At 45.3% G+C, this 18,188-nt stretch overlaps 2 protein-coding genes across 2 annotated transcripts; one reads left to right on the top strand and one right to left on the bottom strand.

Moving 5' to 3' along the window:
- Positions 1–728: 728 nt before the first annotated feature.
- Positions 729–11,820, bottom strand: VKORC1L1 (vitamin K epoxide reductase complex subunit 1 like 1). Its single transcript, XM_015646350.2, has 3 exons — positions 11,597–11,820; positions 2,056–2,165; positions 729–1,396 (listed from the first exon to the last, which is right to left on the bottom strand). Exons 1-3 carry the CDS (start codon positions 11,788–11,790, stop codon positions 1,170–1,172), a joined length of 531 nt encoding a protein of 176 aa, XP_015501836.1. The 5' UTR covers positions 11,791–11,820; the 3' UTR covers positions 729–1,169.
- Positions 11,821–14,578: 2,758 nt separating this feature from the next.
- CHCHD2 (coiled-coil-helix-coiled-coil-helix domain containing 2) lies at positions 14,579–17,194 on the top strand. Its single transcript, XM_015646351.2, has 4 exons — positions 14,579–14,781; positions 15,384–15,630; positions 16,217–16,370; positions 16,869–17,194. The coding sequence occupies exons 1-4, from the start codon at positions 14,732–14,734 to the stop codon at positions 16,877–16,879; spliced, it is 462 nt and encodes a 153-aa protein (XP_015501837.1). The 5' UTR covers positions 14,579–14,731; the 3' UTR covers positions 16,880–17,194.
- Positions 17,195–18,188: the final 994 nt, after the last annotated feature.

Below are 18,188 nucleotides of genomic sequence, written 5' to 3'. Positions count from 1 at the left end.
GAGATCTTCTCCGTGTGTGTGTGTCAGGCCTAAAGTTCATTTCCCAATATAGCACAAACCAAAGATCCTGACCAAGATCAATTAAGGAACTGCTTTTTCAGTGCACTGCTTGGTTATCCTGCTCACTCAGTGGTTTCCACTGCAAATTGCAATTCTATACTGCAGCATTCATAGAACATCAAACATTAGTAACACTGGCTTGGCTGAGCACAGCTTCCAACGGAACAGCTCTGCTTGGAAACGGAGTCCTTTCAAAGAACACTTCATCCAACCCCCAATCTCCAAATCAGCTTTTCATTGACCACATGAAGCTAGTTTTGTTCTGTACAGAAATTAATGAGGTTGTCGTTTAATCAACATACTTCAGGTTTCAGCTTTAATTCCATTTTTGTTACTGGAGACAAAAAAAAAAAAAAAAAAAAAAAAAGGAAAAAAAGAGAAAAATAAAAGAAGAAAAAATGGAACCAACCCCAAGCATCATTCTTGTGAAAGCCCAACAGTGAGAGCAGCAACTCCACGTTCTTTAGAGGTCACTTCTTCCATCGTGTCAGTCGACTCTGAGCTGAACCCTCTGACAGCTCCTAACCAAACCCATGGGACAGTGAGTTCTCCAGGGATGAAACCAAGAGTTCTAATTTTATTTACAGTGTAAGTCCTAGTCAAATCTAAGTCCATCAGCTAAAAAAAAAAAAAAAAAAAAAAAAAAAAAAAAAAAAAAAAAAAAAAAAANAAAAAAAAAATACACATACTGTAAACATGGCAACATTAAATATGGTGATGCTAGTCTAGAATATTTCATGTCATGATCACATCTTGTTATACCTGAATTTATATACAGGATATTTTATAGCAAGTGTTACCCACTTCACAAGTGGAGGGGGAAGAGAGAGAGTCTAGGTTTTGCTGTGGCTAAAACTCCTTCAAAGTAAAGTTAAAGCTTGTCTTTGATTGTTATAGAGCTTTCTTTCATAACCGCATTTAAACTGAAGATTAGCACAGAGAAATTATCTGGGGCCCCTTGAAATTTATAATTCAAAATTTCCGTTATGATTCTCGGGGAGGGGGAAGGGGAGAAAAAAGTGTCTGATATGGAGAATAAAAAAATTACTGCAAAATAAACTTAATGGAAGTTGGGTCTTCAGACTGTCAGTCAAAAGTTCCACCAGGGGTTATTCCTGTTTGGGTTGGAGTTGCCTCTTCCAGGCCTCGTTCAAATAAACTAGTCGTTTGTAGTTGATGATAAAGAGAATGAAGTTCAGCAAATATGTGAGCACGCAGACAATGCAAAATTCCTTCAGCACGAAGTACAGAATGTATGCCAAGTACAGGGACCCTACTACAGACACTATGGAGGATGTCATGAGGATTAGAGCTGCTACTGCACTTGCTGTCATACCTGCAACAAGAGAGACAGAGTTACTCACCCCTCCCCACACAGAGAAAAAGTGAATTCAGACTCAGCCACTTAGCAATATTACACAGAATTGTGGTTAAAATACCACCTTGAGAAATGGGTATTTGGAGGGGAGTATCTAAGGCTCTGTCTGACAGCCCTGTGGAGCTGTGTGGGATTAACCATGCTCATACTCCTGAGTTATAGGAAAATTAGTGGTCAAGTTATTTCTGTCAGGATTAACAGCTTTCCAGCAAACCATAGAGTTACCAAGAAATAGATATAATTATATTTCATGCACTTTTTTGCCTGTGCTCTCCATTACTCCTGCAAAACTTCCCCATTCCATTTTTATTCCCTCTCTTTTCCACCATGCAATCCAATGCCAAATATACTGGAGTGAAAATACCAGCACAGAAACTGTCTTCACACTTGGATTATTAATAGCATATCAGGAGAAAATCCAATTACTCTTTTTATCAGTTGGGTTTTTAAGCCCTTTGGACAGATGTATCATTAGAGTGATGCAAAAATAACCCCAAGATATAAAAATCAGAAGCATTTATCTGGTTTCCTGCAGATTGTGCAATGGATATTGCTCTCCTCCTGCATCCCCACAGCCCTGCTTTATATTTGAGGCTCTGAAGTGAATGAATACTTACCAAGTAGCATTTGTAGTATATAAAACACCAGGCCAAAAACACTGTTTGACTGATTTATTGCACTGTCCTTTCCAAAGATGGAACCCAAGAGACCGAATCCTCGACCCCATCTGTAAAACAGGGAAACTAATTAACTCTTATTAGGCCACCTACTGCTTTCCAGCAGCATTTTCAGTCCAGGGCTGTTGGGGAAAGAAAAGGACACAAATTCTGCTATGATTTACTTGGAGCTCTCCTGGAAAACCAAGCAGCAACAGGGGGAGCACTGGGCACAGCTTTATCCCACACCTTGCTGATTGAAGTTGTTTGACACACTAGGAAATACTGAATTCACACAGCTGCAACTTCCCTGAACACCACCTCTGCTTCCCAGGGTTGGAGTTTAGAGCTGTTTTGTCAAATAGACACTTCCTTCCCCCACTGACAGCTTTAGCAGCTCTCTGCACCGCAGCAAACTGGACACAAGGTCACTACAAAGCTGAGGCAAGGATTTGTTCCACTCACTTCTCTGCATCAGAGCAAGAGAATCAGGACATAAATCTGTACCTCAGCTGCTCCTCAGTCCAACAGCTCAGGAGGAACCCAAATCTGTCAAGCACACGAGCTGAGGATGGCACCATCACAAGATCAGCTCTTGCACAGTGTGACACTGAACCAACACCTGAAATCCCTACAAAGTGACTTTCAACTTCCCAGGGCTAAGGCAGAAAGCAGCACAAGCCCTACAAAACTGCTGCTGCAGGAAGGAGGGTGAAAGATTAAATTAGCAAATGTGTTTGTGCCAGAAACCATTAATTCCATGCCCTAAGGCAGTTCATGCTATTATTTGTAAAAGCAAAGTGAAGACCCTATTTATTAGTGTCACTTGAAAATATGAAGTTATTTTGCTATTTCAAGGTAATTTAACTCACAAGAGCACATTGGGATATTTGCCAGCAGATTTTTGGAGCATCAAGCCAAGCACTACACAAATGTCAGGCTTGCTTCACATTACCAGCTTAACTGAGCAAGGTAAAAAAGTGTCATTCCTCATTCTGCTGCAGCAGGAAACTCCAAAGAAAATGCAGTTTTCAGGAAGTTTCTTATCCTAGAGGCAATGGGCCTGCTGAACCAACACCCAGCTCAGGTCTGTCCCTGCACAAAGCAGGAATGTTGCTGATGTCACTCACCTGGGACCTGCCATCCCCACATCACAGTTTCCTCACAGGAAGAGGCACCACAATAAGGAGAATTTAATACCATCTCCGAAACATTCTCCAGTCTCACAGCCATCTGTGCAAAACTCATTTAAACTCATCATTTTAATTGTAGACTAAGTTTGAATTCACTAGTAATACTCTTGTGCTCCTCTCCTCAAGAAACCCAGCAGGTCCCAATTCTTAGAAAGCAGATTTACTGTATAAACAGTCAAAAATTAAACATGCTTTCAGCTAGTTTGGTCTCAAATCTTTTAAAAGTGAAACTTTTCTGCCAATATTAAGCTTCAAGGCAGCACAGACAATGCTTTTCCAGGGGACAGAGCCTCAGCATCCCAGAGCTGCCAGACATGGAGTTGCAGGGAAAAGCAGTGCAGAACTGCCTGGCTCTCTGCTCTCATCCCAGGGCAGCTCTGGGGTTATGGAAATCACAAAGAATCTCAATTATGGTGAGATTTCCTCTCACACCTCGAATGTTATCTGGATTTTAAGAGATTTTTTAGCCTTCCTTTGATAAGATGGTCACAGGACATGTAACAATTGTCCTGTGTTGTCCAAATTCCAAAGGCTGTAGTAAAGAGCCACACAAATATATTAAAGGAATTCTCATTTTTACATTTAATAGTTTATACTTCTTGTTCTGTATTACTACATTTATAGATGCTTCAGCCTGCCATGCACAGGTTCAGTTTATTGTTCTGGTCTCCAAGTGAGAATTCTTTGCAGGGTGACATTAAAATGATTTGAACACACTCAGGTTTTCCTGCACAACCCAGAGTGGGTAAAGGTTCAGCATCAGCCTAACTCCAAATAACGGCAGGATGATGAATCCATCCCTACCTGAGCGCTCAGCAGATCCTGTGGTGTCTGAGAGCAAAGGATTAAAACATCAGAAATGTCATTTTACAGAACCTGACCCTGCAGTTGTTCTGCAAGAGAATAAAATGTTGCCAGGGGAAGGATAATGAGTTCCAGCCCTTCCTGAGAGTCACAGTCCCGGAGTGATCTGGGCAGAGCTGCAAGGTCAGAGCACAGGGAAAGCTTTTTCCACATGCAGGACTTCATTAAGTGTCTTGTTGGCCTTGTAGCAGCTTTGAGGAGATCAAGTATTAAATTTCAGCCCATGGAGTCCAGGTCTAATCTCACATCTTATTCCACACACTTGGAGACAGCTAAGCAGCCTGGGTTTTAGCACAGAACACTTTTCCCAGCCTTATAAGGTTTGGAGTGGGAGCAAGTGTTCCGCATCAAACTGAAAAGCAAAGTATTTAGACTTAATATATTTACTTTGTATACTCCCTTTCCCATCTCATTTCCCTACTGAAAAGTCTAAATAGTCTCCTAATTTTATTAAGGTTGTAAACCCCACAATGAACCAGGAACTTCTGCCAGCAAGTGGAGGAAGGATAAAAACTGAGTAGATAATGTTCCTTTTCACACCAAATTCAGGTGTGAATTGCCTGATTGATGATAACTTTGAAAGTCTAAAAACGATGGCAAACAAATAGCAAGAAGAAAACAAGATGAGCTGCAGAAAATAAACTCAGAAGTCTTTCATGTAACCTGCATTTTACAAAAAAAATCGTAATTTAGAAGAAATGTTATTCATTTGCATCCATTTTTTTGGATACAGAATGTTAAGCAAAATGACCTGCAGTAACTACAGAGCAAGATAAAAGCACAGCCTGATTTCACCAAGTTTTTCCTGGTTCTGTTTGGTGGCTCCCATCCCTGAGGATCAGGAGTTCGGTGTCGCAGTCACTCCAGGTGACTCAGAGCACTCTGACAAACCCATGTGCCAAACCCACTTTCACCACACCCGAGTTTCACTGCTATTAAAAAATACAAGGAATCAGATCTAACTACAAGGAACAAACCTTTACTACATCTCTGTAACTCATTTTCCCTCTCTATCTGCATGTACCACTCTGAATGTTCTTTAAAATGTTAAATAGTGATTCAAGAAATCTAAAATAAAGTGATTCCTCTGCTTTCCCAGCATCTACAATTGAACACTGCAGTGATTTTCAGCCCAATGTGCACCATCTCTTATCAAAAGGAGGTCTTGGAAGTTATTATCCACCCTCTAAACAATGCCCCTTCTGGTTTGAGGTACTTCACAAAGCTCAGCAATGTTGCATTTTCAGAGGTTTAAAGCAGTGTTTGTGTGCAATTGTTACTTCTTAACAAGAAGACAAAAAGAACTGAGGTCACTGTGCTCCACGAGTGACCTACCCCCAGTAAAATCTTACATTTTTATATCACTAAAATCATTTCAATCTCTTTTGCACAACTATGATCATCCTCTGTGTTCCAGAACAGTGTATTAGGGGACACACTTGAAACACTTTAGGATAATTTAGCAGAGAAAATGCTCAAAGGGAACACAAGAACCTCATTTAGCCCACCAGTATCTCAAGTATTTTAGCAGATGAGCAAACAACCTTCCAGTTTAACAAGTTACAGGCTCTGAGTTATCAGCATTGGCTCCAAAAGCAGCAGAATTCCAAGCCTGCCAAACACACCAAGTCAAACAAACAAACCAAAAAGTGTTTATTTAGCCAGGAGTTGGATTAGTGTCCCCTGCAGCCCCTGTAAGAAATGTTTTTGTAGCCAATCCCCAGCTCTGGCAGCACCTGCAGATGGTTTTAACAGGTTTGCCAAAGCTCATTCCCCAAAATGCTTTCCCTGGCCTCCACTGTCCTTAAGGATCAGCTGAAATTTCTGAACTGGGCTTTCACCTGCACCGAGACACTTGGTGCCCTACTCTGAAGCCTTCCTGGATGTCCCAAATGCTTCCTGAGCACTTCTGACCTCCACCACAGCCCTGATGATGATCAGAATCACATCCCCTCAAATTCAACAGGTAACCTCTAGGTTTTTATACCCAGGACTGAACTAACCCCTATATTTTCATATTAACATGGAAAGAACAATACTGGGTCAGGGCAGGTCCAGCACATGCCTTGAACAAAGCACACAATTCCCAGGTCACATTCCAGTGTCCTCAAGGACTGCTTGGAAATGCAATCAAATCCTTCAGGTTATTCCAAGGCATGTCTGATCCCAAATCTCTGCATTTGTGCAGCAGCAGCTCTGCTCAATTCTCTCTCAGTTGTTTGGTTTGGTGCAATGAAAAGGGCAAACAATAAAAAGGATTTTCTACTCAAACTGCAAGAAAAGAACTCAAGTTTGGGTGTTTTTTGGGTAGTAGGAAGTTAGTTAAAGCCTCTCATTTCAGGATTATTTATCATCCCATGAGCATTATTTTGTTATCAACACCCCTTTGTAACCCTGAGGAAACAATAAATCTAATTTTCTAAAGAAATCAGAAAAGGCTACACTTGATAAGTGATGTGCACATTTCCTTAAGCACCACTGGACTCCTGAGGTAATTTCTGGTCCATAGTGAAAGTTCTCAGAGGGGAGCAGAGCTCACCCCCTGCCTTCAGGGTAAAGCTCATATAAAGGTCAAAGGATCTGGAGCATGTTAAGAAACTTTGGTTGCAATTTCTTTTCAGCTTCACCAGAGGATTTTGGATTAAACCTAATTCATGGTTTCAAGGCCACTCTAACAGTTTTAATAAATTAAGTAAAAGCCTTCAATTAGAAGCCACAAAAAAGAAGATTAAAAATTCCCATTTGTAAACTTGCCAGCAGTGCTCAAAAATGTTGATACATTTAATTTCATGTTTAAATCTATTAGCAGCATTTAGCATAACTAAATGAGGTTTTCTTCTATATATCCTCCAGCTCTGTTTCAGAGTCTGTAAAAACTCTCAGTGTCTAGATCAGCAAAATATTAAGCAGACAGTGGATAATTATTTTATAGCAGCCTTTACAGAAGCACTGGCTATTCAAGATATAAACCAGCAGCACTGATTCCCTCTACATAATCTTTTCCATTAAGCTACCATAAATGAAGCCCAAGTCTGAATTATAAGCAATTTGTTAAATTTATTTTGCACCAGGCAAAATAATTCCTAGTCCTATTACAAATTCCAGTCAAGCTGGAAATGATGTATTTAGAAAAGCAAAAATTAATGTTTGTGTGAGCACTCTAAGGATGGAAAATAAAGATTCCCACAGCAAGAGCAGTGCTGTGTTTTATAAAAGATGTACCTCCCACTGGGGACAGAGAACCTTGGCTCCCAGGGCTCTGCTTTCCCCTTAGCAGAGGAGTGACTGTGCCTTTCCCTCCCTTCCCCTGTGGCACTGAATTTGGCTCCTCAAATTTCTCCCTGCCCAATTCCAAACCAGAGATCTTCCAAGCTTTCCTCAGACAGCAAACTCAGTGAATCCAGAATCCCTGGAGAAACCCTGTTACATCTCCCAACACCTTACACTGACACTTGCACCTGAAAACCTCAAACGTATCTGGATATTTGCTTGCAGCTACACCAATGAAAAAATTCCTGGGCTATAAGGAATATAATAAATATGAATTATAACTGCTACATAATGTTCTTTACTTGGAATTAAGCAAACTTGACAGACAAGAGGTTTCCAGGAAGTGCCCCACACCAGAGCTGAATGAGAAATGTCAGCTTAGGAAGGACTGGGAAGTTTTCTCCATGTCCCACTTCCTTGGAGAATGGGGTTGTTCTTGTCACCTTGATCCCTTTAAAGATGCACCGGACCAGTTCTAGCAAGGTGTGCTCTGCTGAGAAACCAGCACAGGGCAGTTTTGCCTGCAGTTCTTAGAGCAATTCACACCCACTCTGCAGAGGAACAGCTCTACACCAGCACAGTCAGCCAAACAGAACACAACGGGGGTAAATTCAGTGTTTAAAGTGATTTATAAATGTGAGCAGAACTATACAATAATACTACACCTGTCACAGGCCAGCCTTTCACACACTCCACATTTAACAGGCATTTTCAGGAGCTACCAGGTGAATATTCTGGTACATCCACCAGAAAACACAAGGTGGATGTGCAGCTTGGTCTGGAGGAAGATGTCCTTGCTCATGGCAGGGGGCTGGAACAAGATGAATTTGAAGGTCCCTTCCAACCCAAACCATTCTGCCATACCAGACTTTTTCAGAACTTTGTTCAGAGCGCCTCAAACACAAGACACTAATCCGAGACTTTGCCCATGAACAGAATAAGGAACTCCTAAAATATCAATGACATCCAGATTCTCAAAATGCTACTTTGACTCTAGAACTCCTTCAGCAACCAGGCAAAGATCAATATTGACTATTGCCAAACCTCTTCACTGACGCAGCTGCAAATATTGCTAAAGATATACACGACATGTGCCCTTTGCTCGTTTGTGCTGCTGTCTTGAGGCTCTGTTACAGTGGGTACAGCAATAATTATTGTGTGCCAGCCCACTAAAGTCAATCAAAAACACTAATTTATCCTGCAGGAATCTCCAATTCATCAAGACAGAAAGCAGAAATGTATTAAAAGACCCCAAAATCTCTCAGGGAGTGGAAAGGACCAAAGCCAAAGGCTCTGGGTCTCTGCATTAACACTTAAAGGTCACATTTTATTTCAAGCTGTAGTATGACCTGTATGACTTGAAATGTGTTTTATTACTTTAATTCCCACTGTGAAACTACAGTAAGACCAAAAATATTTTTCAGAAACTGCTATTAGCCAATTTAATTATAAATAAAGCCATTCTTGACACTTAATTATTCTCAGCTATTAAGACAGCAATTAATTAAAAAAAAAATACAGCAATTGGCAATGGAGATGTGAGGTACTGCCCTAATATCTGCCCTTATCAGCCACTCCTTAGCAGTTTTTAAACTATTTAATGAACTTTTCCCTTGATAAAAACTTTAATTATGCTGACCATTCATTTTTTTGGGTAAGGGATACTGGGAAGGGATCTCTCCAACATAATTTTCTGCATGAGTCAGGCTGTGATAGGAGATTTTCTGTGCTCCTCCCTCTGCATGCTGGCAGTCTTAACATTTCTGTTCTTCTTCTTGTGCCAATGCCAGATCTGGCTTAAAAGCAAGACTTAGAAATACCAACAGCTGGTGAAAAAAAACTCCGCCCAAAATACCAGAAAGTCAGCTCAGGGAGGAATAAAGTAATTTATTCTAATTATTCTATGCATTTAAAATGAATTCTAACAGCATTAAGTGCTTTTTAAAGTTCAGCCCACTCTTGGAGTCAAAACTCAAGATGTGACGATTGCAACATTCCAAGTTCCAGCAAATCCAGCTTAAATAAAAAGTCACATAACCCAATGAACTATCTAAAAGCCAAAGTAGAAACAGAAGTTTTTCACCCAGTGAACTCTGCAGGGTTAACTCTAATAATTAGCTAATCAATTAATTTCTGACTGTTGGTGTAACAGCTTAATAAGAAAAGAAATGTGGAAATTAAATCTGAATTACCTGTGAAAAAGCTGGAACATAAAATTGAAACTCTACAAGCCCAGTGAAATGTAAAGTGTGGTTAAAAGTTCCTTTTAGAAATGAAGCTTCTGAGGAACTTTGGTGATGTGGGAACAAGGAACATTCAGCTGGAGAAAGCGAGAGAGAACGATGGATGTGACAACACAGAAAATAAGATTAATTTATTTCCAACTTTAATGCCTTGCCCTTCTGCCTTACTTTTAAAGCAGAACTCCCCCTCTGTGTCCTGCACAGCCTGGAAAGCAAATTCTTCTCCAAATATGGTTGGAGTGAACAGAACTTGCACGTTCCTTTTCCACAAACTCCTTTTACCACCTGCTCCAACGATCACGAGCTCTCCTGGCATTTGCAGTGCTTCACTCCAGGCATGGTTCTCCTAGCAACTGCTGGGAGATCTGAGTGCATTTCATCCCTAACTCTTCACATTCTCATCTAGAATTCCTGCAGCAAAGGATTTCCAGGTCTTACTCAACGTGTCAGCTGCAGCATTGCTAACGAACGCTGTAATTACTGAGCTTGATTCCATAATTAGAAATAATTCCAATTATATCTTTAGGTAATTTCCTTCTCCCGAGCGTTCGGTAAACACGCATCAAAATTGTGACATCCAATTCTCTGTCACAACAGCAGCATTTGCTGCAACAACAAAAAGCTATAATGAGATATAACCAATTCTATATGAGAACAGGCTACTTAATGCTTAAATCTCTTTTATTCTCTTTTTACCCCCGTAGCTGTGATCAAAGTTAAATTACTGATGAGAATCACGTGGTTTAATCTCAGTAGCCTAAGCATAATTTGATTTCTATTATTTGAATTTATCTGGTGAGTTTATTGCAGTCTGCTCCCTAGTTAGATCCAAACTTCTCATTTCAGGACACTTTCCAAGCAGAGACATGAACAAATACCTTCACAAACTAAAGATGACCTGAGGCAGACAGAAAAGCAGAGTTAAAACCTTCACTCAGTCACAATATCAGATGGCAAGAGATACAGATCTCTGTCACACAATCTCACTTCTGTCACCATAGAAGAGGTTTTAGGAAAAAGAGCTCCCTGGATGTTTTGCCTCAATCATTTCACAGCTCCCAGCTTGACAGAGGATGGAGTATTCCCTCCAACTGGCTTGTTATGATGATACAGCAAGTACCTCCATAAAAACTGTGACAGCTTTTGCAGGGGTTACACTGAGAGGCGAGAAAGTAAATCTCAAGTACTCATTCAGCTGGAGGCACCAATGCAATAATAACAAAAATCCCATTAAAATAAAGAGGAAGGATTTAATAGATAGATTTGCTCAAGGACCAGATTTATACAATGACTCTCCTAACAGAAATAAGAATCCTCAGCCTTTAGAAGACCAACTGCTAAACTGGCTAGACGTCTGCAAAATAAGTCAGGATTTGGACTGGGCTTGTGTTGCAGAGGCATTCAAGTCTCCCTTGAATGAAGCATTTCCTCTGTATCACCGAAGCATCTCCTGTGCTGCCAGGAGACGTCCCAATGAAAACGCAATACAGATACTGCAATTGAAACTAACAAAGCAAACCACCTGCAATTGCACTTGTTTATGTTGTCCTTAACCACTACTCACAGGTAGGGCAATCCATTCTCCCGAGCTTTTACCACTAAAACGCCTGTCACTCCACCTAATTGCCATTGATTACAACACAGCAATTGCGGGTGCCTCACCCTCCTGTCCGCAGTGATCCCGAAAATCCCCGCTCCCACAGCGGCCCTCCAGCGATGGGGCTGCCCCACACCGGGAGCGCTGCCCCCCTTCCCGGGCTGCCCCGGCCCTCCGAGCCCCCGCCGGGCCCGCAGCCCCTCCGAGCACCGACCCGGCCCTCCAACACTCCCCGAGGCACCGGAGGCAGCACTCCGAGACCCGTCCCCACCGCTCCCCCAGCCCTCAGCCCCTTCCCCCCGCGGGGGCGGCGGCGGGTCCCACCCGCGCCTCACCTGGAGGTGATGGCGGTGAAGCAGCGCACCCGCTCGCTGAGGTCGCACAGGGCCTGGTAGTGGCTGTCGCGGCCCTTCTCGCGCTCCAGGTGGCAGGCGTACAGGGACAGCAGGATGCCGGCGGCGCACACGGCGGACCGCGCCACCCGCTCCCAGCGCGGTACCGACACCCGCAGCAGGACGGGCGCCGCCATCTTGGCCCCGTCCCTCCGCCTCAGCCCGCGACGCGCGCCCGGCACCGCCCCGCCCCGCGCACGCGCGCGCGCTCCTCATTGGCCCGCCGCGCCCGCGCGCGCGCCCCTCATTGGCCGGGCGGGCGGGCGCGCCACAAGCCCCCTCCCCACCCCCGCGCTGGCCCCGCCCCTCGCCGCTCGCGCCGGACGTGGCGCCTCGCGACGACGTCACGTCAGGCCTGGGCGGGGGAGGAGGGGGAGCGTGGCATGGCGCCCCCTGGCGGCCGCCGGGAGTCCCGGCACAGTCCCCTCACGCCGCCGCGCCCGCTTCCAGCAGGAAAATGGGCTTTTCCTCGCCTTTATTCCCCCGGATCAGGGACGCGGCTCCGGAAAACGCGAAAAAAGCCTTCACGGTTGACCTGACCCTCAGGGATGATATGTCACTTCACTGGAGATAAGGTGATGTGAGCCGCAGTCCCGTTCTCCAGGTGTTTTTTCCATGATTTTGGGCAGAATGCACCAAACTCCCGCATCCCACAGATACACAGAGCCCATATGGTGTGCAGAGGGCCTGTTAGACTCCCAAAGTTCACCACGAGGTTGTCAAGGATGTGTAATTTGGACAGATGATAGAAGAAATATATTAAAAGTTTGATTGAAATATATTAAAAGTTTGATTTTGCTAGTGGACACCACAGCCTTGTGCTCCACTTGGCTCGGGAAGAGCTGCTGTTGGATTCCTCCAGGGCTCACTCAGCCTTGCACTTGAGCGATGGGATTTCATCACTTATTTCCCAAATCTGGGATCGCATTCTGCCAGACTGGCTCACAGTCAGACGGACACAACCCAAAATCCAGGCTGGGCCTTCTTTCTTTCACACATTTCTATCATAATCATCATTGACACCTGTCTGGTAGTTGAAGAACTACTTAATCCCTGAGGCGTACCCACACAAAAGTCATGGCAGCTGAAAATAAACAACCTTTGCTTGCTGTAAGCATCACCACAACCATAATTATTGCTAATTTTTTGGATGGTCACTCATTCTTGTGCCCTTCCCCAAATCCTTGTGAGCTGTGGGCATCAGCAGATGCGAGGGTGACTCGGTACAGAAGGGAATTCTGGAGTTTTCCCAAGGAAAGCAGGAGGACAAAACACAATGGCAGCATTCATCCCGCCAGCGGTGCCATTCTGCCCTCATTGTTCTGTAAAACAAAACAAATCCAAGAGGGACGCGGTCGTAAAATGACTTCAAGCGTCAAGAATCCCTCTGCCAGCACAAAAAAGAAAAAAAAAAAAAAGGAAAATTGAAAACTATTAATTAAAAAGCATTGAGAAAACCACTCATTAAGAAACGAGTTGCTTGAACTGTAGAAAAGCAAAATTATAACTCCTGCTTTCTATGCTGTGATTTGCTCTCAGAGATGGAGAGAGGCCAAGGGCCAGTGAGAAGAAACTCTCAGGGATGAGCTTCTGCAGCAACACCAGTGGTCTGAGCTTCTGCAGATGTCCCTGAAACGTGATTTATCCTTTATATTTATCTCCTGATAATTCTCTTGTCAGTAACTGCTTTTCTGCTCTATAAACTCACAATGTTAGCACTTCTTTCATCAGGCAACAGTTGCATCCCTTGATGTAAAAGATATTAAAATGCCTGGCCTTTTTCCTCCTTTATAAGTGAAGAAACTGTGAACAAGCAATTTTTTTGTCATGAATTATCGTAACTGTTGACTCTGGTATTCCTTATCATTTCTGCTGTGTATAGAAACAGCTTCATTAATATGATAGTTAATAAATTAATTTAAAAATTCAGATGGTGTCTCTAAAGCAAGGAGACAGCCCCTGGGTGGGGATGAGGGGGCAGGAGGGAAAATTTTTGGGGTGAAAATCACAGAATCACAGAATGTTTGGGGTTGGCAGGGACTCTTGGAGATTCTCCATGGCAGGGTGACCTGGAGCAGGTGACAGAGGAACACACCCAGGTGAGGTTGGAATGTCTCCAGAGGGACACTGCAGGTTCAGAGCTCTGCCACCCTCAACATGAAGAAAACTTCATCTCATCTTGAGGTTAAACTTATGTTTTGGTTTATGGCCATTACTCCTCATCCTGTTGCTCAGTATCACCAAAAATAATCTGGGATCATCCTCTGGAGATATTTCTATGGATTGATGGGATCCCCTCTCTGCTCTGGACGGAAATCTAAAATCTGTAACTCTACTGAAGGGCTGAATTTCGAGAGGCTTTTGGAGGCTCCTTTTCCACAGAGGAAATTCTCTGAAGGCTTGAACACTTTTCATCCCGATTTAGGTGTTTATTATGACGGATGGTCCCACACAGATGCAGATTTATTGTGGTTTAGGTGTTTATTATGACCGATGGTCCCACAAAAACGCAGATGTATAGGTATTTAGGTGTTTATTGTGACTGAGGATCATACAAGAGCGAATTTATGGTGTTTATTGTGGCTGAAAGTTCCACAAAGACGAGAGTTTATCACTATTTAGGGGCTTATTGTGACTGACGATCCTACAAATGAGGATTTATCGCGATTTAGGTGTTTATTGTGACCGAGGATCCTACACGCGCATATTTATCACAATTTAGGTGCTTTTTGTGGCTGAAGGTCCCGAAGACGCAAGTTTATCGCTGTTTAAACGTTTATTGTGACCGACGTTCCCCCAAGCGCGGGTTTAACCGCAGTTTAGGTATTTATTTATTTACAGACACCGCCGCTCCCGCCGCCATCGCGGCCGCTCCCGCGCGGCGCCTCAAGCGGGCGGAGGGGGCGTGGCCTCCGCGTCAGCCCCGCCCCGCGCGCGGCGGTCCGGAAGTGACGTAGCGCGCAGTGACCTTCAGAGGCGGCGGGCGGGTGTCGGGCCAGGCCGTGCCGCTCGGGGTTTCCTCCGGTTCCTTCTGCATCGCTCGGGGCTTTCTCTCGCTTCCCTGCGCTCCCCGCCACCATGCCCAGGGGCAACCGCAGCCGCACGTCCCGCGTGCCGCCCCCCGCCAGGTGAGGGCGGCCGGGACCCCCTCTCCTTCTCTCCCCCGCGCAGGCCGCAGCGGCCTGGCCGCCATTGTGAGGGAGGGTGACGCACCGGGGTGGTGGCAGCGCCCGGCTGGTTTGAGTTGGGCTGGCTCTGGGTTAGCGGAGCGGGGTTGGGCGCTCTGGGGGTTGGAAATGGGTCTGCTCGGCCGCAGGGTCTGGATAATCACCGTGTTAATCAACCGCTTTTGGGTCATGGTGTGTTTTTTCCCAAAACAACACAGCCCTACGTGAGCTGGGGAGTAACCAGGCAGAAAAAAGCCTGTAATCCTGACCCTGTCTTGCATAAGACGCTCACCAGAACACCGAGTTCATTCCTTCAACGTGTACGAAGGGTGTGTGTAATCCCAGCGTGATCCTTGGGGCCTCCTGTGCAGCGCCACGGGTCGCACTCGGCGGTCCCTGTGTGTCCTTTCCAGCTTGGGACATCCTGTGCCTCACAGGAGGGACGGTGGACCCCTGGCCCTGCAGCCACGTGGCTTCTGCCCGGCCTGCAGTGGGATGATGATGATGATGATGATGATGATGATGATGAAGAAGTAGTGATGTTTCTCTCTGTATCCCTGCAGCCGGTCACACCCGGTGAGAGCCGCGTCTCCATCACCGGCTCCTCGGGCCTCTGTCCCCGCAGCAGCTCCGCCTTCTGCCGTGGCGGCCCCAGCGCCGAAGCAGCCGGGGCTGATGGCCCAGATGGCCACAACTGCTGCCGGGGTGGCCGTGGGCTCGGCCGTGGGACACACCATCGGCCACGCCATCACTGGAGGATTTAGTGGAGGGGGCAGCTCCGAAGCTGCCAGGCCTGATGTCACTTACCAGGTGAGGGGAAGCACAGCTGGACACCATCTGATGGCAGCTCAGCTCCACGTAGGCTGAGGGAATTGCTGGAGCCTTCAACACCACATGAGTCACAGCTGGAGTACTTACAGTCTTTATACAGTCTATATATATATATATAAAGTCATATATAGTCTGTAGATACAGACTGAATCTCCAAGGTAACTCACCATGAGTCATCTTAAAAAGATGTAATTTTTAAAAAGAGTTCAGAGGGATGCAGAAGTGATGTGTGGCAAGGTGTTGCTGTTCTTTTCTACTGTAGTATTCCTCTGATTCAGGCACGACTTTCATGTCCCAGGTCTGATGCTGGTGACACCTTTGCTCAGGTGCTATCCAGAGTTACCCAAGTGTATCAAAATCACTCAAGTGTTTGTAATTTTTTTTTTAAAAATTGCTCTGAATGTGTGATTCCACTACTGCAAAATTGTTTTGTACTTCAGTCCTTCATTTGTTTTCCATTAAAAAATGAAGATTTTGACTGAAATGCAGGGAAGAACCCTCAGCAAACGGTGGGGGTGGTTTGGCTTTGTGTGAAGGGTCCTTATGGAGCCATTTGGTCTTTCAGGAGCCCCGGGCTGCTGAGGCTGCCCAGCAGCAGCAGCAGTATGGTCCTTGCCAGTATGAGATTAAACAATTCCTGGAGTGTGCCCAGAACCAGACTGACCTCAAGCTGTGCGAGGGCTTCAGTGAAGTGCTCAAGCAGTGCAGGGTTGCCAATGGTAAGTACACAGTGCTGGCAGGCAGCTGGAGAATGGGATAATCAGTAAAAGTATCGTGGGAATGATGTCCTGGGGGTTTGATCCAGCTGGTGAAGGATGGGGAGTGATGAAGCTGCTCTGAAATCAGGTAAAGCAGCTGCTGTTCTGTTGGGCTTCTTGCTTGGGTGCTGTATGTCTGGCTGGGCTGGAGAGAGGGTGAATTCCTGATGCATTGTGCTGGTAAATGGATTGAAGGGGACTGGAAAAGTGGCAGCAGCACATGGGGCATAAGCAGAGCTCTAAGGACAGCAAAACCATCCTGTCCTGGGAGGAAGGAGGTAGCTGTGCACCAGTGCTGATGTCTGCAGTTCAGCATATGCATGAGGGCAGGGGGAACACCCTGACAAATCTGTCTTATGGCAAGGAAAGCACCTTCCATTCAGGCATCCAGAACTTCTGAGAGCTCCTTATTCCATTGAGGGATCTAAAACTTCCTGAGGTAACTCCCTTCCCTTTCAGGTTTGGCCTAAACCTGCACGAGGAGGCTGCTGAAGATCATCTTGCAAGAACTGACCTATGAATGAAAACAAAAAAAAGCTTCAGTAATAAAGTTTAAAGCTATCTGGTATCTTGTTAGTCCATATATTCACACTCTCATCCCTGTGGCTTGACTCCTGCCATAGCTGCCTCTGATGTGATCCAACTTCACAGCTGCGATTTAATTTAGCCCAAAATGGAAGAGTGAATTATAAAGCGGAATGAGCTAATGTGGGTTTAACTGGTTTTGCTGATTGTTGCGTTGAATGTATGTAATGTTGTCTATAAATAAACTCTCTCTAGAAGTACCTTGCTTTAGTTGAGTGCTGGAGTTGAAGGGTGAGGAGGTGAGAATTGACTTAGGTAGGATGTTCTGCAGGTGTTTATTTTCACGAGGGGCTGCGCCTGTGGCTTTTCCCTCCTGCCTGGCTCAGGCAAGTGACAAAGCTACTGCTGCTACATGAAAATAATAATTATTTTGAAAGTATTTACTGATGCAAAGTGCAAACCCTCCTTTTCCCATCGGAGGGAGCAGCCACATCACGCCTTGCTCAAATCCTCGGGGCTGATAAAGTCAACAGCCTCCTGGACATCACTGGAAAAGCCTAGGGAAGCTGTGCTCCCACCAGGAACTGTGGTGGGGAATAACCCTGCTCTGAAAGGTGCAATTCCTGTTAAGTATTAAATACTTTCCCTAGCATGACCTATTTTCTCTAAAGTGCTATTTTACTGTTGGCTGTTCTGCCCGTTCCTGAAGCACTTCACCTCTCACCCCCAGTTCCTGGACGTGAAAAGATTAAATTAGTGTTGAAAAGGGAGACGAGTCACTGCACACTGGGGCGTTGAGGATATCGAGCTGCCGGTCCTGGTGACACAGGCACTCTGCTGATCAAGCTCCCACCTCATTTCGGGGGTGTTTCACCGTCCTGCTGAAACTGAAATAAAACCAACGAGGGCTTTGGGCAATCTGTGACAACAGGAAATTGCCTTTAGCAGAGGCAGGGGCGATTCGGTTAGATGTTAGGGGGGAAAAAAAATATAAAAAAATCACTATTCGGGTGGCCAGACATTGGAACAGCTTCCCAGAGAAGTTGTGGAGTCACCATGCCTGGAGGTGTCCGAGAGGCGCCCGGACCGGGCGCTGGGTGAGGATTGAGCGGCTCACTGGTTACGGTGGCAGCATCGGGACTCTCTCACCTTTCCCGATTCCGCGCTCCCAGCCCGGCCCAGCCTCCCCGCGTCCCGGGGGCAGCCGCAGCAACACCCCCGGGGAGGAGGGGCCGGGGCTCGGCGGCGGAAGGG

Source organism: Parus major, chromosome 19, assembly GCF_001522545.3.
Source record: "Parus major isolate Abel chromosome 19, Parus_major1.1, whole genome shotgun sequence".
In the NCBI taxonomy this organism is placed as follows: domain Eukaryota; kingdom Metazoa; phylum Chordata; class Aves; order Passeriformes; family Paridae; genus Parus; species Parus major.
This window is presented reverse-complemented; position numbering and strand designations above follow the sequence as displayed.